Source organism: Saccostrea echinata, unplaced genomic scaffold, assembly GCF_033153115.1.
Source record: "Saccostrea echinata isolate AGI-Se365-2 ecotype Australia unplaced genomic scaffold, CSIRO_AGI_Sech_v1 ptg000001l, whole genome shotgun sequence".
NCBI classification, from domain to species: Eukaryota; Metazoa; Mollusca; class Bivalvia; order Ostreida; family Ostreidae; genus Saccostrea; species Saccostrea echinata.
Genome location: NW_026889750.1, coordinates 42,910,322 through 42,933,935, shown reverse-complemented (window position 1 = coordinate 42,933,935; position 23,614 = coordinate 42,910,322). Strand labels below are relative to the sequence as shown.

The following is a 23,614-nucleotide window of genomic DNA, read 5'->3' as shown; positions in this document are numbered from 1 at the left end:
CATTGTATCGACCATTATAGAACTTACGAAATGATGACCTTTTAAAAACGAGACTGCTGATATTCTTGTTTCATCAACTTGTTTGTCAATAACTTACCTCGTTTTAGAAATTGCTCATACATAGAACATGCTCTTGCGTATCGAATCAACTGAGAGATATAAACCCGTATGCAGGCGATGAAGGTATATTGCTGCATAAGTAAGGGAAGTTGACGATTGTAAAGTCAAAATCATCACTTTTTTCTGTAAGCATTTTGTAATGAAACTTAAGACTATGAATTTTTTATACATAAAAAAATATATATCGGCCAAAAGCTTTAAGGTCAAGGTTGACTGACATATTTTAAAAAAAAAAAAATAATAATAATAATAATAATAATAATAAAATTCCTGTACTAAATCCTCTGCTGCCTGTTACGGAAAGAAATGTGAAATTAAAAAAAAGAAAATGGTGTATTGTTTGAACTCCCCCCCCCCCCCTTTCCTGGAATTGCTGGCCCGCAGGCTGATATCATCTTGGATATTAGCAATTTTAAAAGAAGTATTTCAAATCCATTCATTGATAATTAATCGCTGTTTGTGAGAGAAACGTAAATATATGTTCATTGAAACAAGCTCCTGTGCCATAAACCCACCATCTTTACTCTATTTTATTTTATTTTTATACGGGACACGTTAATTCGATGTTGTCACAGCGCATTTCATTTTCCGGAACTTTATTGTCCAATCGTTTTCGATCTGTTATTCATTGAGAAACACGACGAATAGACAAAATGGCGGACAAAAATTTACCATGGGGGCTGATAAACGACAAAATATCACCAGGATCAGCGAAGGTGAGCTAAAAATTTTCATTTTTACAAGTAAGCAAAGTATAACTCATTATGTATGTTCAATGACATTAATCAGATTTCGTGTAAAGGATGTCACATGCATGGCGTTATCCTAGTTGCACCCGATGATAATATTGGATTTTTCTACGCATGTTATATAAAGCAAATATTTGGTTTCAAACCATTGTAATTTTTATTTAAATATGTATTTATGTTATAGAGTGGGGGGGTAGTTTTGAATCAAGGGCAGCAGCTCAAATGCTAAACATGCTCTTGGCTAAGACAAAATTGCATTTCGGCGGTTTCTGGTCTGTTCGCGCATGTCAGTATTTTGTCTAACTGTGTCAGGGTTGTTGCACTGATACTGGTTCCACTTATTCAAACATCGCTTAGATAACGGTCGAATATTATAATATTTTTTATTAATTTCATGTAATCATTAAAAGACTTAAGTCTTAAGACAATTGCTATATCTTTTTGGAGGAAAAAAATCAAATCAGCATGACTACATAAAGGGGCCAATATTATATCCAAAGGAACCCTGACCCAGGGCTTAATAAATTGATCCTTTTTGGTGCAGGGTCCTGTACCCTTTTTATTGGGAATTTTGAATTGAGAATGTGGCACAAATTTGAAATAAAAATGTCATAACAAGTTTTACTGTTGAATAAAGAGTAAGATTGAAGGCTTATAAATATACACTATTCACACCTATATGATCATTAAAATCTTAAAATTCAAGGTTTTTTGCAATGAAAACTCAATCTTCTTGTCATTTCAGTTTTGGGAAGTATTGCCTAAATTTAGCAAAAAAAAAGTAACAGTTCAATTTGGACAGGGTCCTTTTATAGGACCTGGATGCAAGAGTTATTGAGCCCTGTGACCAAAGAACTTTATGTTAAGTAATAAGTTACATGAATTGTAAAATAACATTAAAGATAAATATGATCTTGTTTTAAGTGGTATTTCATGGCAATTACATTAAGTCTCCAAATTCATCGCAAAAAAGTGACCATAATAGAAAAATATTATAATAATTTCTGATATTCCTTAAGATAACTTCTCGGTGCAAATTTTAACTGGGATTTTGTTCAAACAGATGCAATATGAGGGAAAATGTTAAGATCATTTTTTTTTTCCATATCAAGTTATAGCAAAATTAATTGTGCTTGGAAATAGAAATTCTGTGTTTTTAATCAAGTACAAGCATGTAATAATGACCATCATTTGCCAAGAAGGGGGATATAATTGCTTTTAAAAATTTATCAACTCTGAATTGATTGCCATTGTGATAAAAAGTCTAACACTGTACTCGAAGAATAGATTAAGCTATATAAGCAAAGTTACAAAAATCTGGTATATTACATCTAACGCTACAACTTTAAGACCCTTTTGTGTTTCTTTGAAGAAGCAACTTCAAGACTAAATAATCTTCATCTAAACACAAACTTGAGTAGACTATGATTACAAAACAAATATAACTAAGCTAAAGGCTAACCTAGCAACTCAAGCTTGTTGGAATGTGAATCTTTACAACCACACTGCTCCTTCTGAAGATACTACAAACAAGATTCAAAAGGCTTTTGTAGTTTATATGATCTGTGTATTAGGACAAGCTAACTCTGCTTTGTCAGCTTTGAGGAAGTAAAGTTGCTGAGGTATAGTACAGTATACAGTTATGATACACTGTAGATCAAGTAGTCTGATATTTGCTGGGAACTGCATTGAAGGAGTAGTCAGTTTCCAGTAAAACAATACTATGTGGAATGTTTAGTGATGTTTATCAAAAAATGAGTTTTATTGTGAAACCATAGACTGAAGTAATCTGTAGTGTAGTAATTGATGGCTTTTCTCTTAATTAATGAGCTGAATGGAAAGGCAGTTGAACAGGACAAAAAATATAGATTTAATTAAGATTGAATTTTTTTCTGATGTCTTCTGTTTATAAAATGATGGCATAGTATTATTCTATGGACTACAATAATAAACAAATTTTCCTTTTCAATGCTGTAGACAATATCAGAGAGTAAACTGAAAGCTTTTGAAGTAGGGACAATGAATGTAGGTAAAAAGTCACTGTCCAAGCGAGAACAAGAGGAGCTACGGAAAAAGGTAAGATTATCTTATCAGAATAGGACAGTCTTTATCCACTCAGTATAATGACAGGATGAATAAAATGTTTATATAATATACAACAGTATCTTAAGTTCTTCAGATCGTGAGTTTAAGAGAGAAAAATGGTGTGTCTGTGTAAAATGTATTATTTCAATCTTTTACAGCAAGATGAAAAGGCAACTGCTGAAGTTTACAAGGAGTTTGTGGCATCATTTGATGATGTTGGAAAATTGAACAAAACTTGGATCAAGGGTGGAACTTTCAACCCAGACAAAAATTCAAGTGAGTGGCCTTTTTAGCTCACCTGAGCTGAAAGCTCAAATGAGCTTTTCTGATCACATTTTGTCTGTAGTCCGTCTGTCTGTAAACTTTTCACATTTTCGACTTCTTCTCCAGAACCACTGGGCCAATTTCAACCAAACTTGCCACAAAGCATCCTTGGGTAAAGGGGATTCAAGTTTGTTCAAATGAAGGGCCACGCCCTCTTTCAAGGGGAGATAATAAAGAATCAGTGAAAAATTAATAGCATCTTTTAAAAATCTTCTTCTCAAGAACCACAGGGCCAGGAAAGATGAAACTCATGTGGAAGCATCCTCAGGTAGTGTACATTCAAATTTGTTCAAATCATGTCCCCCGGGGGTAGGACGGGGCCACAATGGAGGATCAAAGTTTTACATAGAAATATATAGGAAAAACCTTTAAAAATCTTCTTCTAAAGAACAGCAAAGCCATGATGAGTCATATTTATATGGAAGCATCCTCAGGTAGTGTAGATTCAAGTTTGTTCAAATCATGACCCCTGGGGGTAGGGCGGGGCCACAATAGAGGACCAAAGTTTTACAAAGAAATATATAGGAAAAACCTTTAAAAATCTTCTTTTCAAGAACAGCAAAGCCATGATGAGTCATATTTATATGGAAGCATCCTCAGGTAGTGTAGATTCAAGTTTATTCAAATCATGACCCCTGGGGGTAGAGCTGGGCCACAATGGAGGATCAAAGTTTTACATAGAAATATATAGGAAAAACCTTTAAAAATCTTCTTTTCAAGAACAGCAAAGCCATGATGAGTCATATTTATATGGAAGCATCCTCAGGTAGTGTAGATTCAAGTTTGTTCAAATCATGACCCCTGGGGGTAGGGCGGGGCCACAATGGAAGATCAGAGTTTTACATAGAAATATATAGGAAAAACCTTTAAAATCTTCTTCTCAAGAATAGCAAAGCCATGATGAGTCATATTTATATGGAAGCATCCTCAGGTAGTGTAGATTCAAGTTTGTTCAAATCATGACCCCTGGGGGTAGGGCTGGGCCACAATGGAGGATCAAAGTTTTACAAAGAAATATATAGGAAAAACCTTTAAAAATCTTCTTTTCAAGAACAGCAAAGCCATGATGAGTCATATATATGGAAGCATCCTCAGATAGTGTAGATTCAAGTTTGATCAAATCATGACCCCTGGGGGGTAGGGTGGGGCCCAAATGTGGGATTAAAACTTTTACATAAGAATATATAGAAAAAATATTTCTTCTCAAGAACAGAAAAGCTATGTTTAGTCATATTGATATGGAATTATCCTCAGGTAGTGTAGATTCAGTTTGCAATTTACAAAGGAATATATGGGATTTTTTTTTTAAATCTTCTCTAGTACAGCAAAGCCATTTGTTATATTGACATGGAAGCATCATCAGGTAATTTAAAATTAAGCCCCCCCCCCCCCCCCCCCCCCCCGGTAATCTTTTTCAATACTGAACTGATTTGTGCTTTTGCCTAGCCAATGTGCTCAGGTGAGTGATGTGGCCCATGGGCCTCTTGTTTTTTTTAACTTATGATATTTAAAAAATGTAATTGGAAATTTCAGATTGGATAATGGAAATTTTGAGAAATATTCACATGCTTCTGTCTATGCTTAGATGAAAATTTAGATTTATTAATTTTAAATATCATTACTGAGCTTTAAAAGAGGGAAACGAAATAAAAAAAAAAACATTTTATTTGAATTTCAGTTTATCTTTTCTTCACCATATTGATAGAATTAATTCAATCAATTCACTTTGACACATACAATATTAATTTATTGTAGAGGAGAAGGGAGGAGGAGGAGGAAAGACAAAGGTGTACAAACCAACGTCTAAACTGGCCGAGCTGGCATCTACTTTCCAGTCTGTGAAGGAGGCAAAGAAACAGGACGACTTCATGGATGATTCTCAGAGGCCGGTGGGTTCTACGTCTAGTTCCTCAGATCCAGGGTTCTTTATCTAGTCCTTCAGATTCAGGGTTCTATGTCTAGTCCCTTATATCCAGGGTTCTACTTCTATTCCCTTATATCCAGGGATCTACATCTAGTCCCTTATATCCAGGGTTCTACTTCTAGTTCCTTACATCAAGGGTTCTACATCTAGTCCCTTATATCCAGGGATCTAAATCTAGTCCCTCAGATCCAGGGTTTTAAATCTAGCCCTTCAGATCCATTTTATATCTAGTCATTCAGATCTAGGGTTCTTTATTTAGTCCCTCAAATTCAGGGTCCTACATCTAGTCCCTTGTATCCAAGGTTCTACTTCTAGTACCCCAGATCCAGGGTTCTATGTCTCTTCCCTCAGATCCAGGGTTCTATGTCTCTTCCCTCAGATCCAGAGTTCTCATCTAGACCCGCAGATCCAGGGTTCTCATCTATACCCGCAGATCCAGTGTTTTCATCTAGACCCGCAGATCCAGGGTTCTCATCTAGACCCGCAGATCCAGGGTTCTCATCTAGACCTGCAGATCCAGGGTTCTATGTCTCTTCCCTCAGATCAAGGGTTCTCATCTAGACCCGCAGATCCAGGGTTCTTCTTCTAGTCTCTTATATCCAGGAGTTATCATTTCATGTACATCATGCATTTTCTACTTTGGTTTTTTGATGTTTGAATCTACTTCTTTTGAGTACTGGAATCATACACAGAGAATTGAAATAGATAAGTGAATCATAATATTGTTTTTTAGCCTGTCCCAGGGAAGAAGAAGATGGAAACAAAGAAAAAGAGCAATTTGGAGATCTTCAAGGAAGAGCTGAAGCAGTAAATACATTTATTGCTTAATTCTAAAGAATTGCCTCAGTTACAGATAAATGGAACTGCTTTTCCAGTTTTTCCTGTAGAGCAAAATGTTGAATATGTATATATACATGTATTGCTTACTTCTTAGACAAAATAATGTGTTAAATAAATGTGTGGGCTTTGCCTTTTGGATATATGTAACAGAAAAAGAACTGTATACACAAATCAGTCTCCACATTTTAAAAGCTGAGTTGTCTTCATCAGTACACAAGTATTGTTTGGATTTTCAGAATGCAACAGGAGAGGGAGCAACGGCACAAGATGAAGAAAAGGAACCAGCAGCCCCCAGACCCAGGGATCATTGCTCCCCCCATAGAGGAACCTAGCCGTGTCTCCAAGTTTGAACCCATCCCTACAGACATCAGCATTGCAGGTAACTCTAGTATCAGATGTTATATTTAATGGTGCAGTGACAAGGCCATTTGAAAGACATATGAAATGTTCTTAAATTAGATTCCAGTGGGAAAAATTCACACTTGTCTTGGTGCAAGTCTAACTTACAATTTGAGTATGGTAAGGTATATTAGATTTACCCTTTTTTATTGTTCAGATTTAAAGCTTGGACCATATGATCCAGCAGATGAAACAACCACAAATATATATGTTGGAAATATTAATCCTAAGGTATGTATTTATAAAATTTATTTAATTAATATATGGATAATTTTAATATTGGTTCAGGGATACCTCTTAATATAAGTATTCATGCTTGATTTAGCAGTAGTAATATGTTGTACATGTATGTAGATGACAGAGCAGCAGTTATGTGAAATCTTTGGTCGATTTGGTCCCCTGGCTAGCGTCAAGATAATGTGGCCCCGGACAGATGAGGAGAGGAGCAGGGGACGTAACTGTGGATTTGTGGCGTACATGAACAGGAGAGATGGAGAGAGAGCATTAAATTCACTCAAAGGTCAGTAGTCTTTATTATAGAAAAGCTGTATACTTTTCCAATCTCAGTAATCTTTATTATATAAAAGCCAATCTAATTTTATGGCATGCAAAGCTTAAAAAGCTTATGAATATGCCAAAACGGGATAAACAGAATGATATAAAATTATGATTCAGTAATACAGTGCACCATTTGATTGTGGACTGATGGTATAACAATTACATTTTGAAAATTTTTAGGTTACGTAACGTAAGAGAATAATTCAGAAATTTTTTTTTTTGAAATTTTGTGTGCTTTTTCCTCTCTTATAAAATTAAGTACTTGTGAAAAAATTTTCATCTCTGTTTTATTCTACAGGAAGAGATATAATGCAGTATGAGATGAAGTTAGGCTGGGGTAAGGCTGTTCCTATCCCCCCTCATCCTGTATACATCCCCCCAGCTCTGGCAGAAATGACACAACCTCCCCCTCCCTCAGGACTTCCATTTAACGCACAACCCCGAGGAAGGGATCGCAACAGAAAGGGCTACGGAAAAGCCCCTCCCCTCTCAGGCTGGGAAGAGGAGGAGGGAGGAGACAAGGTAATAGTCCGGGGAAATAACGCTCAAATTCATTGTTAAATGTTTAGAAAAAAATTTATTGTTTTATGCATCCCCTAGGTATTGTTATTATTTGTATTAAATGTAGTTCAGAGCCCCCAAACATTGATAATGTTCATTATAAACTACTGAAGTATTTAGTTTTATTGCTTTCTATGCATGATATGAATAGAAGTGCCTATTATAAATTTGTGTTAAGTTAAATTTCATCAGGGTAGGTATACATTCTTTATCTGAAAATTATTCTTTAAATGTATTTTGTCAGGTAGGCTAGGGATTCATTATAAATGAACCGAATTTATTTTTTAATTTAACATGATGTAGCTAGCAAAAATACTTAACACAACTTAATTTGGTTTTTCAACTGCGATTTCTCCAGAGTTTATCCAACGCTGTTGTCAAGGTGGTTATCCCAACAGAAAGGTATCTATTCTTAGTTTGTATGTTTTTGGTCTAAGAAATGCAAGGTTTGCAACTATAGTTAGGGTTAGGCTTAAAAACCACCACCAGCTTCAGAAGAATGGAGACAGGAAGATGGAAGAGAAGCAGGAGAACCTGACGTCAACAGAAGAAGTCCGTGATTATTCGAAGATTCTGTCATTTATACAAGTATAAACAGAGAAATTGTGAATGACATGCTTATGTATATACAGTAGTTTTGAACTCCAAAGAGTCATCTGATATTAATAGGCTTACTTATTCTCAGACATATACGTGTGCCTCTTCACTGATTATGTTCAATATGTGTGTAATCGAGAGTATTTTTTCAATTTGATCTTTGTGTATATATTTACCATCTTGAGAATAGATATTTTCAACACAAAAATTGGAATTTAACCTTCCATGGGACTATAAAGTAATGCCAGACAAGTTAATGTTCTTCAATTTTCTATGAGTGAAAGATTGAAAGAAATATAGAGTATCACACATTTTGGGAAAATATTTATGATTGCAGGATGCACAGCACAAAGTAGATGCATAATTGTAATATTTTCTTTAATGAGATCAGATTTTTTTTAATTTTCTGATTATGTATATAATATCAAACAGTATGGTCCGAAGTATCTATCAAATCTCAAAACAAAAACAAACAAAACCCTATCAGTTTGGAAGTTTACTTTGGTTATATTTTATGGTACTACTGTTGTCACCTCCTGTGTAGGATTCTGTGTTTTTATGTGCATCTATTAAAACTGAGAGGGCTGTGTGTCAAATGCTTATAGTTTTGACAAAATACACAGGATGTTCTTTAAAAAATATATCAAGTTATGACAACAATATACGTTGAATTCTGGAGAAAATGATTTTGGAATTTATGCAAAACAAACTTTTAGAGCAGCTTTTGTGTGCATTTTTCCCTATTAGTTTTCTTCAGTCCCCTGTAGTTTGGAAATGTGGGGGCCTTGGAATTGAAAGAGTCAAAGAATTATATTTTTAAATTACTAATGCATTTTAATACAGGGCAAAAAATAATCAAGAAGAAATTTGAATGTATTTTCAACCTCGTTTCTTTTGAGACATTCGGGTATTTTTGATTGTGTCAGGCTACAGCTTTTTTGCATGAAATGATCATATTCTTTAATTTACCTGTACATGTATGTAGTCACAGTAGCAGACATTTTATATTATAGTATACTATGTATTGTGTGAAGTACACTTTTTTTGTGATCCTTATACCAAAAGCTGTGCATTAGGACCAAATTGATTACAAACCCATCTGTGTATTTGGTCAGTTATACATGTATAATATAGTCCCAGTATTTCTCCTACTCAAGTTGCTTTTCAACTTGTTATATGACTTGAAGAATATTTACCACTTTAATTTTCTTCTTGTAAAAAAAGGTATTAAAAATGAAAAAAAAAATGTCAAAGAATTTATGCCTTGATTTAGGAAAATTCACAACTCATTTGTGGATGTGCCCTTTACATGGGGCAACTTTTTTCCATCGAAAATTTTATACATCAATTATGAGTTGTGAACATTATGGTAATTTTTCTAGTATAAATCTACAATTTTAAGTGAGGAAAAAATGAGATCAGTTTAGAATATTTTCAATGTATCTAACACAGTATAACAGTCTGTTTACTATATCTGTGGAATGAAATGTCACATTTTTATATTTTGTGTTCTATTGTGGTAAATTTTTGCACCCCCCCCCCCCTTCAAAAAAATATGGTGATTTTAGAGCTCGGCATAATTTTACTGTAATTTTTTGTTTTTTGAGATTCTTCCAATTTGTAATTACATGTAGATGTACAAAATGTAGTCTGCTTAATTGAATTCCATTGAATTTGGGACAACCCAATGTGGTTCAATTCTGCAATACATATTTATCAGAAAAAAGAAAACCTTCAAAGAAAGGGATTTAATATTTACATTGTGTTTTAAACAATCATTTACTCTTTTTCTTCTTCATATATTACTTTTCTAAATATTCAAAGAGAGATTACGTGTCTAAGAAATTACTAAATGTTTTGTTTTGATTTTCTCAATACTTTTTGCTTTTGAATCTAAGATAAACCTAGATTTCTTAACAAAGTAAAAACCTTTATGGGTAACCTTAGAAATGAAATTGCTCTAACTTTATCAGATAGAAAATTTTGGAATAGAATTAGTTTGTAAATAAAGCATATTTCATTAAATAATTGGGGGTTCTCTCAGGTGAAAAGGTTGCGAATTTGTTTTCGGTCTCTCCACAGAACCCTGCTGATTCTGATTCACCGTATGATCGAGTTTGTGGTGCGTGAAGGTCCCATGTTTGAAGCTATGATAATGAACCGAGAACTGAAGAACCCACAGTACAGGTAAACAGGTTTTTTTTCTTGAATTAAAAATATTATGGTTCAACAAAAACTTAATACATGTTTTAGTTTTAAGTGGATATTTTTAAATCTGCTGGACAAAGACTGAAACAAAACATAAACTTTTTTCTAAAGATAGAGTACAGTAGAATTGTAACTTTCCAAATTGATGGAAGTATTTTTGTTTTCATTAGATTCTTGTTTGACAACATGAGCCCCGCCCACACCTACTATAGATGGAAGTTATTCAGCATCCTCCAGGTACAGTTTTCTCAAACATCTAAAAATAGAATTTTTCTGCATGCTAATGCTGTTCATTTTTGTATCTGAATTCCTTAAATTTATCAAGATGAATTCTAATGGATTGCAGATACATTATGAAAACCTAGACCATCGTTTATTTACCTCAAAATGTAAAAATCTGTTCAATATTTTTAGGGGGATTCCCCTTACAAGTGGAGGACAGAGGAGCTCCGAATGTTTAAAGGAGGATCTCTGTGGAAACCTCCTCCTATGAACCCCTACACACAAGGCATGCCTGAGGAACTGGTGAGAGAGGATGTGGTGGACAAAGTAGTGGAACATCAGGCACCACCTGGACCTAAAAAAGGACAACTAACAGATAGGTAGGCATATCTCAGAATTCGATGAAATATTTATTAGTGTTGTGTCAGAGGGCTCTGCAAAAATACTGCATCCATTAATATAACTTTGAGATGTGTCTGTGACTAGCTACAGTTTTTAACAAGCATTATTTCTGTGTTCTACTTGAAGCATGACAGGATAAAGCTTGAATTAATTAGTGTTGGTTGTTGTTTTTTTAGTCAAAGAGATCGATTGGAGGACATGTTGCGTGAGTTAACCCCAGAAAGAACAAAGGTTGGAGATGCCATGGTGTGGTGTTTAGACCATGCCGAGTCTGCAGAGGAAATTGTAGAATGTATCACAGAGTCCCTGTCCATTCTACAAACACCAATACCAAAAAAGGTAGGTTAGAAATTTACATTGCATCACAGATTGTACAAAGAAGAAAAATAGCGTTCAGTCCAACTTGGTATACAATGTAGTTTGTTGTAACTCTCATTAATGTGGAATTATTAAGTGGAAGGTAGTTACATAAAGAAAAGGTGCTGATGTTCAAGTTATTTTTGTCCATGAATATTATTTATTACCCTTGAAGGAAACATGTATACAAGTACAGAATACTGTAAACCAACTATTATTCGCGTCATCTTTTATTCGCGAATCGTCAGTTTGAAATCAATCCGCTATGATTAATTTTCGCGACTGAGGAAATATTCTCTATGAAAGGAAAGCAAAATAAATGGTTCACGGCAATTAATATTCGCGAGTTTAAGTAGGTCACAAATCTAGGAGATATTTCTCGCATGCGAATAAAAGTTTGTTTACAGTAAGTTGTGTTATTTTGTAGTTCAATTTTTGTTTGATCTGTTTATGGTAGAATCCAGATTCATGCAAAATTTGCAATACCATTGATCTATAATATCAGAGGCATGGGGTTGAATTATTTGAGGGTAATTTTTTTTCCAATTTTGATTGCACTAGGACAACCCCAGGAATTACTTATTTTATGGTACTCTAAATTGTACTGTTTATAAAGGTTAATATTTTATTTTCATACTTTTTCAGATTGCTAGGTTATTTTTAGTGTCAGATATCCTTTTCAACAGCAGTGCCAAAGTACCAAATGCCTCTTTCTTTAGGAGATGGTGAGAGTTATTTCAAAACAATAAAACAGCATATTTGAAGTTGACACTTTTTCAGATTTGTAGAGACCTGTAGGATCTAAATTGATAAAGTTTTCTTATTTTATAGCTTTCAACATAAATTACTAGATATATTCAAAGATGTCCATGAAACCTATGCTGGTATTGATGGACGTTTGAAAGCAGAACAGTTTAAGGTGCAGTATAAGTTTGCTTGAAAAGTTTCTGTTGTGTATACATACATGTACATGTCTATTTGAAGCCAACTGTTTCAGTCTCCCATTTTATCCTCCATAAAACACCATTCTTCAACTCTCTTTTACACCCTTATTGGAGAAAAGTGTATTTGAAAATAATTCAACACTCAAAACAAAAGTTATGCTTCCTAGAAAATAGCTGCAAAAGTAAGTTCTTATTTTGTATTTTCATAATGATAGCAAAAGGTGATGTCTTGTTTCCGGGCATGGGAGGATTGGGCGATATATCCAAATGACTTCCTCATCAACCTCCAGAATGTCTTCTTAGGGCTAGTGACCTCCAAGGTAGGTTAATATGACATGCTTAATGACGGAAAAAACTAAAGTAAATGAGAAAGTTTCCTACTGATCTGGGAAGGTGGGTTAGGAGTATTGATAATGTATCCTGTAGTTAGTTATTGTGAGAAAGGGCATAGCTATTAGCTAATAGCATGTTAAAAAAAACTTTCAATATGATTGTGAGATTTAATCCTGATATGAAGTATTATCTACCAGATATTCAGAGTACCACTTCAACATCAGTTTTCCAGAGAGATTTTTGTATTTTAAATGTTTATTGTGTCAGATTGAGGATGAGGATAACATAAAAACGGAAGCGGACATAGATGGCGCTCCAATTGAAGACCTTGATGGCCTACCAATGGATTCTAAAGAGGTGGAAATTAAGACAATCGACGGCAAACCATTGGTGGAAGATGTGGATGGGGATAGCTACACAGAGGAACTAGATGGAGCTCCTAGTAGGTTCTAAGGAACAGTTTAAATGGGGCTAGAACACAGTCAGTGTAAATCTTTCAGTGTTAAAATATTCATAATGTGGAATACAGACTCTTGTAAGGATAGTATGAAGTCATTTTTGTGTTTATTTGTCAGTGATTGTAGTCTTTATTTTGAGTTGATTCCTCTGGATATATAGCTCATATTTGGTTGAAGTATAAAAATGTGTAAGTTTTTGGTCTGATCAACCCATTTGAATGTACACTAGTTTGTTGGTACACATAGTGAACATCATTAATGCCTGAGAACAGAATTACAAATATGTTTAAAGATGTCATTTTAACACTTAAATGTTTTTAGTGGAAGACCTTGATGGAAGTGTTCTGGAATCAGAAAAAGAAAAATCACCACCTCAGCCTAGGTTTGCCAGCTCAAAATGGGAAACAGTGGACGAGGCTGAATTAGAGGCACAAGGTAAGAAAGAAAGCATACTTATTAGTGTTAATCAATTATTTAGAGTTAACTCTTAAGGAGTTTTACATTTTGTAGTATCCCTGGAAGTGTACACCAGTTTAGTATTTAATACTATGAAGAATTTGTGAAGGGGGTTGGTTCAGACTTTTTGAACTATGGGAAAACTTGCATGAGTAGTTTTACCAGGTAAATTGTTATTGTTTTTGTAGCTATGACAACATCTAAGTGGGATTTGCTGGACCAACAAGAAGAGGATCCAGAGGAATCGCAGTCCTCAAAAGTGGAGGAATCTGAGGACATTGATGGAGCGTATGTTACTTATAGTAGACGTATAGTGTAGATAATGAACCAGAGGACATATGAAGCATGTGTTACTTATAGTAGACATGTATAGTGTAGATAATGAATTGCAGTTTTAAGTATTCGTAGTGTTAGATACAGTGTGTAGAAGCCTCCATTTTATTTTAAGATTATCATTTCTTGTCTTGACAGATATACCGTAAATCTGGAAATTTTTACGTCGATTTATTTTTGCGAATCGGGGCCAAAAAGTTGTTGATTAATTTTTACGTTTCAAAATTTTGCGAATTGACATTGGTGCTAAAATTAAAAAGCGCTTAAAATTTTTGTAGCAGTTTATAAATTATGCATGTAGTACACACAATAAATTACGCATGTACATACAATATTAAACGATGCCAACATGTAATAATAGGATTATAAATAATACATGTACTTACAACAAATTACACATGTACATACAATACTAAACAATGCCAACATTCAATAATCAGATAAAAATATTAGAATTTAAGAGATAAAACATCTAAACTATTTAAAGTTTTCATAACATTTAATAAATCATGCATGTACAAAAAATATATAAAACGATGTCAGCTTTAACTAATCTTCCGATTAAAACATTTGTTCTTAGATAAAACAACTGGCCTCTCTTTCTAATAATAATAATAATTAAAAAGAGACATACTGCCTGTCAAACCATCGGACGATGTTGAATGTAGTGAAGGCAGTCTTACGCATGGATTGTCAAGGGTAATTAGCTTGTAGAATAAACAGATTTCTTAAAATGACCACTGCTTACGAACACCTGTTCATCTTGTTAAAAAATAGCAAAAAAATTTGTTTTCGTTTTTTTGTTGTTGATTTATTTTTAAGAAATATATTTTTGCGAATGCAATGCACGCGCAAATTTGCTAAAAATTTATCTACAGCAAAAATTTCCAGATTTACGGTATTCATTGTTAGATCACTATTTTGTTCAGTAAATATAGAAGAAATGTTTTACTTGCAGTCCATTAGAAGATGAAGGAGCTTATTCAGAAGAAGAGGATGACTTCAGTAGAAGTTTTGATGGCTCAAAGCATGAAATGACAGAGGAAAGACGGGCTAAATTGAGAGAAATTGAAGTAGGATATTTTTTTTAGGATTTAATTTTTACCTTCTTGAAAATACATGCAGGAAGGAACATTATTCTTATTTGGGGATAATTTTTTTGTGAACAGGTGAAGGTGATGAAATACCAAGATGAAATTGAGAGTGGTAAAAGATCTCGTAAATCTCAGATGAGTATCTCACAACAGGTGGAACATTACAGAAAGAAGCTCTTACAAAAGGTGAGCATTTAACATTGAGTGCACTTAAGGCAATTGGTATGGTCTATTGTGTATCTCTTGAAACTGTTCCTTTTCTTGAATGTTGTAGTTGATTTCAACCATAATTTAATGTACTTTCTACAATATGGCTTTCATGAAACAATTTTTCTGTCTTACAGGAAGTGACTGATTCTCCAAGCAGTAAAGAAAGAAAGCGACATCGTTCAAGATCTTATTCACCCGGTTCTAAGTCTTCATTCTCGACAAGTCCAAAGCGCAGCTCATCCAAAAGATCTCGAAGGTAAAGCAAAAAAGGAAAAGCTTGGTATATCTATTTATGACTTAGAGTGCAACAGTACTGTTTAGATTGTACCAACTAAAATAATTCTGATTCAATAAATAAACAGTTGACAACATACACAGGGATTCATGATTTGCTTCTTGTTTCAGTCCCAAAAGGTCACGAAGATCCAGGTCAAGGTCACCTCACAAGCGCTCGTCATCAAGAAGCCCTAGTCGTCATCGAAGGAAAAGCAAGAAAAGCAAACATAGTAGAGACTAATAAATATTGCGACAACCATCAGACATTGTGATTTACCCATTGATCGTCATCTCATCTTCATATATATGCATTATTGTTTATGTTGTAATGGCTGTATTTTCTCCTACAAATTCAACGTCTGTGAATTTTAGTTAACAGTTACAGTATGTATCCGATGAAAGAAAGAAAACATCTAGAATTTTTCAGGGGTAGATTATTTCTTAGAGAAAGAATACAGTTTAAGTTATCTAAATTAAATCAACTGTTAAGAATTTGCAAAGAAAGTAATTCCATCCTTGTGTGTCATAACCGTAACTAGTGCAGATTGTATTATTTGATGTCCATGCTACTCGGTGTGTGATTTAATCATGAGAATAGAATACATGTACATATATCTTAAAAAGCAAGAGGATTTTGGAACAAAAAATACATTTGAAGACGAATGCTATACATACTTGAATATGTTGTAAGACGTAAGTGATAGGGCATTTGATTACAAGTGTATATCATAAAATACACTTAGCAATATTACATTACAATATTTTATCTATTTACTAAATAACATGAAAAAATTGAAATCATCATAATCAACTATTGCATTTAATTCAAATGAAATGCATGGCATTCTGGAAGGAATTGAATTACATGAAAATGATGGCTTTTGTTTGAAAATCTGTTGCTTTTATTTCAAGCATTCAAAGGCAACAATTTTCATTTATCTTACCAAGTATCATGTTCATTTTGAAAATTTCAAAGTAATATGTACATTGTAGGTATTATTTGTAAATATGAAATGAATGTCAATAGTTGTTTGACTAAACATTACTTGTTGACATAACAATGTACAGATTTCTAATACTGTGAAATAAAAAATATAAAAATACAAAGTATATATACTATTTCCAAAAACAGTCTTGTGTTTCTTTCAGAAAATGCATGAAATTGTGAACATGCAATACAGTAGATCACTCTATTTTAGTGAAACCTTATTTTCACGAGAAAATCAGGAATCTGGTATTTATAAGCGAGACAAAACTTTAACAAATTTTGGTTATCCTTGCATATAATCTTTAATAACAAAAATATATGCAAGAATAAAAATTTTGCGTAATTACACGAAAATAAAGTATTCACGAAAGAAAAATGATTTACAGTAGTATGTTAGTATGTACTTGACACAGTCAAGCTTTGTGAATCATGCTGCTTTTGTTCGAGAGCAAATTGACTGGATTAATGAACCATCTGAAATGCTGTAACTTGCTTAACTTAATTGGTAGTAATGAATGTGAATTTTTCCCCACAAGTTTTGTCGGTAAGAGATACATTCAGATTATTGTCTTGCTGATTACCGAGGCTTGAGCACAAATGAAATTTGAAGGAAAAAAATTCTAGATGGCGTCATTGTCGCAAGCCACAGGTTTTGTGTCCATTCTTTTTCCACAAAAATTTTGTGGAAATGGAATGGACACAAAGCCTGTGGCGTGTGATGATGAGATGGTGTATGGAGACTCTGTAGCTCTTCTGAGCTGAGGTCTCAAAAGAACAGATACTATGACCATTCTTGCAGTGCCTATCAACTTTTCAGAACTGGAGCCGTATCTCAAGAATCCCTGGGCCAATTTTGTTCAAATTTGTGATGGAGTATCCTCAGTCATACTAAACAAGAGGCCCTTGGGCAATAATGCTCACCTGAGTCACTGTGACCCTACTGTTCTGCATCAGATTTTTTCCCATATACATGTACATGTATTCCTGTGTAAAATTTGGATTGCCTTTTGTGGCTTACCCTTTACACAGAGGCAGTAATTTGAACAAAAATGAATCACCTACACTACCAGAGGATGCTTCCACATTCATATGATTCATCATGGCTTTGCTGTTCTTGAGTAGAAGAGTTTTAAAGATTTTTCCTATGTAATCCCTATTGTGGTCCAACCCTACCCCGGGGACCATAATCTGAATAATTTACAATCTACACTACCTCAGTAAGCTGACACATAAGATTCAGCTTTTCTGACCTAGTGGTTCTTGAGAAGATTTTTCCTTTAAAACTTTGTTCCCATATTGAAGCCCCACCCTATGCCCAGAGGACATGATTTGAACAATTTAGAATTAACACTATTCTTAGAAAGCTTCTACAAAAGTTTCAGCATTTCTGGGTCAATGGTTCTTGAGAAGAAGAGTTTTAAAGATATTTCCTATATATTTAAATGTTAAACTTTGATCCCCTATTATGGCCCCACCCTACCTCCCAGGGGCCATGATCTGAACAATTTAGAATCTACATTACCTTAGGAAGCTTCTACATAAGTTTCAGCATTTCTGGCCCAATGGTTCATGAGAAAAAGATTTTTGAAGATTTTTCCTAAAGATTTCAATGTAAAATTTGATCCTCTATTGTGGCCCCACCCCACCCCAGGGGAGGGAATGATTTGAACAATTTAGAATCTACACTACCTCAGGAAGTTTTCTTGTAAGTTTCAGGTTTTCTGGCCTGGTGGTTCTTCAGGAGATTTTTAAATTACCCCACCCCATTTTTGCCTTTCCTTGATTATCTCCCCTTGGAAAGGGGGGGGGGGGGGTGGTCCTTCATTTTAACAATTTTAACTTTGGTTAAAATTGGCCTGGTGGTTCTTGAGATGTCAAAAATGTAAAAAATTTACGGACAGACAGCTAGGTGGATGGACGCTGAACAACGGGTGATCAGAAAAGCTCTCTTGAGCTTTCAGCTCAGGTGAGCTAAAAATAGGGATGTGACCATTAAATAAGGGGAGATAATTAAGGAAAACTGAAGAGAATTGTGGTTGCTAAAAAAATCTCAAGAATCAATGGGCAGATTATCACCAAACCTGTACATAAGGATGAGAATATATGCTACATGAAATACTTTTCAAGACATTACATTAGGGCAAAGGGCAAGACCCAGGGGCCATGAATTTCAAAATTTTGGAAGAGGCACCCTTGTAACATTATAATCATGCATTTAATTAATTTTTCTGCTAAATAAAGAGGGAGAGAAGAAACTTTTGGAAGAATGTATTAATTTTCACTATTTGATCAATAGAGCCCCACCCTAACTCCAGAACCCTGCCCCAGGGGCCTTGAATTTCACAATTTGGTAGAGGGCTCAATGCTTATTACAATCATGCCAACAGTTTAACTGCTTGATGTCCAGGAGTAAAGTAGAAGATTTTTAAAGATTGCATTAATTTTGATAGTTTTAGCCCCATCCCTCAGGCCCCAGAGGGGCAGGGACCATGAAACTCACAGCTTTTGTTCTCTTTCACCCATAAATGCTATATGCCAAAATTGATTGAAATTGGTTCAGCTAGTCCAAGGAAGAAGTTGAAAAGGTTCAAATTTTTAAATGCATGACTAAAGAAAGACGAAAACAGATAGCAACCAGAAGTCTCTGACGAGACTGTAGCTCTACTGGTTGTATTTATTAAGGAAGATAAAAGTAGCACTTGGACTTGAAACTTTGCAACAGCAATAAACAGAATAATGATCCTTGGTTTAGTCTCTTTTGTGGCAAGATTTATTATAATATCAGACTAAAACTGTAGGAGGAGTAGCCTTTTAAAACAATTTTACAGAAGTTTTGATTTAAGTTACCATGGCAACATCATTCAACAAAATCAAAAAACAATAACACCAATTATGTATCTCTGTAGTCTACTTGTATGCCACATTATACTGAAATCAGACAAAAAGTGTAGGAGGAGTAGCGTTTTGAAAGTATTTCAAGAAAATTTCTATTTTTAGTAACCATGGCAACACTGTTCATCGAAATCCGAAACTGGTACAGAGAATTATGTATCTCAGTGTAGTCTACTTGTGTTCTAATTAGTATTACTAAAATCAGACCAGAACTGTAGGGGTAGCATTTTGAAGGTATTTCAAGGAAATTTCTATTTTTAGTAACCATGGCAACAATGTTCATCGAAATCAGAAAATCAATATAAAGAATTATGTATCTTAGTGTAGTCTACTTGTTTGCCAAGTTATACTGAAATCAGATCAAAACTGTAGGAGGAGTAGCATTTTGAAAGTATTTCACAGAAATTTCTATTTTTAGTAACCATAGCAACATCGTTCATCGAAATCAAAAACCGATACACAGAATTATGCATCTTAGTGTAGTCTACTTGTGTGCCAAGTTATATTGAAATCAGATCAAAACTGTAGGAGGAGTAGCATTTTGAAAGTATTTCACAGAAATTTCTATTTTTAGTAACCATGGCAACACCATTCATCGAAATCAAAAACCCATACACAGAAATATGTATCTTAGTATAGTCTACTTGTGTGCCAAGTTATATTGAAATCAGATCAAAACTGTAGGAGGAGTAGCATTTTGAATGTTTCTCACAGAAATTTCTATTTTTAGTAACCATGGCAACACCGTTCATCGAAATCAAAAACTGATACACAGAATTATGTATCTTAGTGTAGTCTACTTCTGTGCCAAGTTATACTGAAATCAGACCAAAACTGTAGGAGGAGTAGCATTTTGAAAAATTGTTTACAGACGGACAGACAGACAGACAGACGGACGGACGACGGACACCTTACTATCGCATAAGCTCTTCTGGTCTCTGACCAGTAGAGCTAATAAGTCATCTGAGTGACTCAGGTGACCTAAAAAGCTTCATACTGAAAACGCTTTCTTTTAAAGTGCTGATAATTTATTTGAATCATTTCCCTCTTTGTATCTATTTCACTTCAAAATGAGCCCAGATAATGTGAAATGGGCACCACCACATACAGTAATACCTTGTCATCATACTAATTGTAAAGTAATATAAAAGCAAAACTTCTTTTATTTTAGTCATTAACTTTATTTCAAAGCATATGTTAACATTTTTTTTCACTTTCTATTTTATTGCACAAAGTAGGTTTGTGGTGGATCACTTAAAATCTTAATTACAGTATGAATTCTGTGAAAAAAACTTAAAATTTATTAATTAAAATCAAAGCATAATCTCAAGATATTGTAAAATTATAAATCATGAAAACCTACATACTAATAAAAATATTTCTATATAAACATGGGACATGTTTTATATCAGCTGCAATGAAGGTATTCATGGGAACAGCTCTGTCTCCACATAACTCTCAGACTTAGCTCTCAGTTCATTTCAGTCATTTGTTCAATCACACCTCTGAGTCATGGCTATGTACAGATGAGAACTCATGAATCTCTTCAAGGCAGCCAAACTGAGTATTAACCTTGTCATATTACAAACCAAACACAGGTGATAATAATAACACATGAAATCTTATTTAAAAAGCCATAAGTACAAATCTCTATGGTACTATATATAAGGCACAATGTACATGTTAATTATTTCTCAATTTGAGCAAGAAATATCTACATTCCTTCATAGCACCATGTGAAATCAGACAGACACTGAAACGAGACTTAAAACTGAACATGGAAGACAAGACAGAGATAATTCAGAATCATTTACAAGCTCAAAATACATACATCATATATACCTCCACTTATAATTCAGTAAAAAGCAATTTGTTCTGTAACAAACAAAAATAAAAGATAAAGAACTGCTGCAAAGTCTTGCTTCACCTGGACTCGGTGACTTTAATACTGCTGAAAGGACAGTGAGTATTTTGTTCATTACTGGCGTGTACACACTCGGCAACGACTGATTCTAGATTCCTGATTGCCAGCTTTCAATGTCTCTGGTCGCGGAGTGCGGAACTCATCAAATGATGTCAGTGTAGCCATCCAGAAGCTGAAAGAAGTGGCATAATGGTTGCATCGCCCATTGCCGTGGCATTCAATGAATGGTGTGGCTCGGAAGTCTTCCAGACAAGATCCGGGTGACTCTAATGACTGGCCAGCACCCTGTCCTCCGGCTCCAGATGACTGAAAGAAACCAAACATGTTCTCAGCAAATCTTTTTGAATCAATTATATCTCTATTACATCAGATGATTCAAGTACATATACTAGTAATTTATCACCTTATTGTACTTTTTGTAGGTACTTTATATTACTGTATATAGGGAAATTTTCACCTCCGTTTTATTTTCGCCCCTTTCGCCCTCAACTCAAATGGGCGAATTTAAGAGAGGGCAAATTCAAAGAAGACAGTATAATTTCTTTAATAGAACCGTGACTGGGCCATTTTAAAACAGGGCAAACTTGTCTGCAAATGTAAAAGGGTGAAATTAACACAGGGCGAAAATATTCCTGTATACAGTATTTCTGACACAATGCATTATTCAATTGTAACACATTCATAATGTATGCTCAAACATTTATTTAGTCATGTTCCTGGCTGTCTCCAATATTCTAAGCCACAAAAATGCAGCACTAAATATTTAAAGCTTTATATGCCAGAGATTGTGAAACACATTCATAACAAAACTTTAAATCAGTGTACTGACTCAAGTTTTATACCCCACTACAACGGACAGATCTGCTTTATTATCGAGCAACCTTATTCTTTGTTTAATATCCACAAAAATTACAGGGAGTTTGGAATTTTTGGTAAATAAAAGTACAGGCAACTTACCATCATGAAGCTGTAGCCTGTCCATAAACTGCGGAATCCACTGGGACAGTTAGGAATAGTAGTAGCCTGACTGTGAACTGCTACAACCTGCAGTGAAAATAATCTCACTTATAAAATTAATATTACATATGTGCTGACTTTACTTACTTAGGAAAAGATTACAAAGAATTAGAAATAATTTTATTCTAATGAAGAACAAAATAATAAAATTCAAGTGTCTTAACACCGTAGAAGTTTTGTAGGTAACATACAAACAGTGACTTTTATATAGAATCCCATTTTCTTACCTCGGAGATGGCTTCACAAACTGAGCAGCGGCTGATATACCTCTGTAGCGTGGAGCCTGTGATGGGATTCATCATCGGCAGCATGGGTTCTCGTGTAGATAACCAGTAACTGTAGTCATTTCTCCAGGCCACGTTACAGACATTATTGATGTTACAAAACATGAAAGGCATCGTGCTGAATCTTCTCAGACAGCTACCAGAGGTACCTATTATGTACAAACAATTCATCAGAAACAAAGTCCTTTTATTTTTCATTCATGTACTGCAGACATATTTTTTTCCATGTGTGATAATTTACACTATGTAAGTGGTCGAAAATTTTCCATGAAAATTTGTCACAGCGGATTCCACAGAATTACGACCCTGTGGAAAAAAGTACATTTACAGTAATCTTGAAAGAATGCTCATTTACAATGTCTACTCCTGACTTACCGAGATCCTGTCCATGGCTCCTGCCATTGCCAATGATATGAACCAGGGAATAGCCATCCCAGAGTTTAACTGTTCCAGTTGGACACTGAGGCACCACCGTGGTCTGGCTATGTCTGTAGAGAATATATAAGAGGTGTACCATGTGTATGTCAGTGAAAATTCAGGAGTATCTAATGTAAGCTGGTTTGAGAAGTTTGTTTATATGTAAGTCATAGCTTGAAGTACATTGTATATACAGTATGTACTGTAACTCAAAGGATATCATTTGTATAATGAGTCGCATCTTGAAATACTGTCTGTGTCTCGACTAGGAGGAATACCATTTGTTTCAGTAATAAATCAGAAGAATATCATCCACTTTTGAGTCTTGATTTAGAAAAATATCACATTTTTAAGTCATGACCTGAGGATATGATCTGTTTCTCTAAATTATCGAGTCATGACTCGACAAAGATCATCCATTATTTTGTCATTACTTAGAGAATACTATTTGTTTATGTCAAAAGTGGGAGAGTAGCATATTTATAAGTCATGACTCTGACAAAAACTATGTGTACATGAATTTTGATTAAGAGGAAAACCATCTGTGTGAAAAACAATCCTTGGGAAAGTTCCGACTATTTGTGTAAAAATGTGACTTTATTCACATGAAGAGCCCCCAAGGTCATGAAGCAGTCTTGGACT

At 34.5% G+C, this 23,614-nt stretch overlaps 2 protein-coding genes across 2 annotated transcripts in view; one reads left to right on the top strand and one right to left on the bottom strand.

The window, feature by feature from the left end:
- Nucleotides 1-755: 755 nt before the first annotated feature.
- On the top strand, nt 756-16,560 carry LOC133192103 (U2 snRNP-associated SURP motif-containing protein-like). The gene is made up of 24 exons (XM_061327969.1): nt 756-836; nt 2,847-2,945; nt 3,113-3,230; nt 5,034-5,167; nt 5,936-6,009; nt 6,279-6,421; nt 6,599-6,672; nt 6,796-6,965; nt 7,302-7,521; nt 7,919-7,962; nt 10,240-10,344; nt 10,536-10,602; nt 10,780-10,967; nt 11,166-11,328; nt 11,992-12,071; nt 12,178-12,265; nt 12,506-12,610; nt 12,891-13,065; nt 13,403-13,516; nt 13,726-13,825; nt 14,829-14,943; nt 15,040-15,150; nt 15,309-15,430; nt 15,580-16,560. The coding sequence occupies exons 1-24, from the start codon at nt 774-776 to the stop codon at nt 15,689-15,691; spliced, it is 2,784 nt and encodes a 927-aa protein (XP_061183953.1). The 5' UTR covers nt 756-773; the 3' UTR covers nt 15,692-16,560.
- A 3,927-nt stretch (nt 16,561-20,487) lies between these two features.
- The window catches only part of LOC133192073 (collagen alpha-5(IV) chain-like), a 45,262-nt gene continuing 42,135 nt past the window's right edge, over nt 20,488-23,614 (bottom strand). Inside the window, exons 37-40 of the mRNA XM_061327920.1 lie at nt 22,931-23,043; nt 22,499-22,704; nt 22,212-22,298; nt 20,488-21,560 (exon numbers count right to left, since the gene is read on the bottom strand). Coding sequence (XP_061183904.1) covers nt 21,309-21,560; nt 22,212-22,298; nt 22,499-22,704; nt 22,931-23,043 — 658 coding nt within the window. The 3' untranslated portion in view covers nt 20,488-21,308. The remainder of the gene's footprint in view (nt 21,561-22,211; nt 22,299-22,498; nt 22,705-22,930; nt 23,044-23,614) is intronic.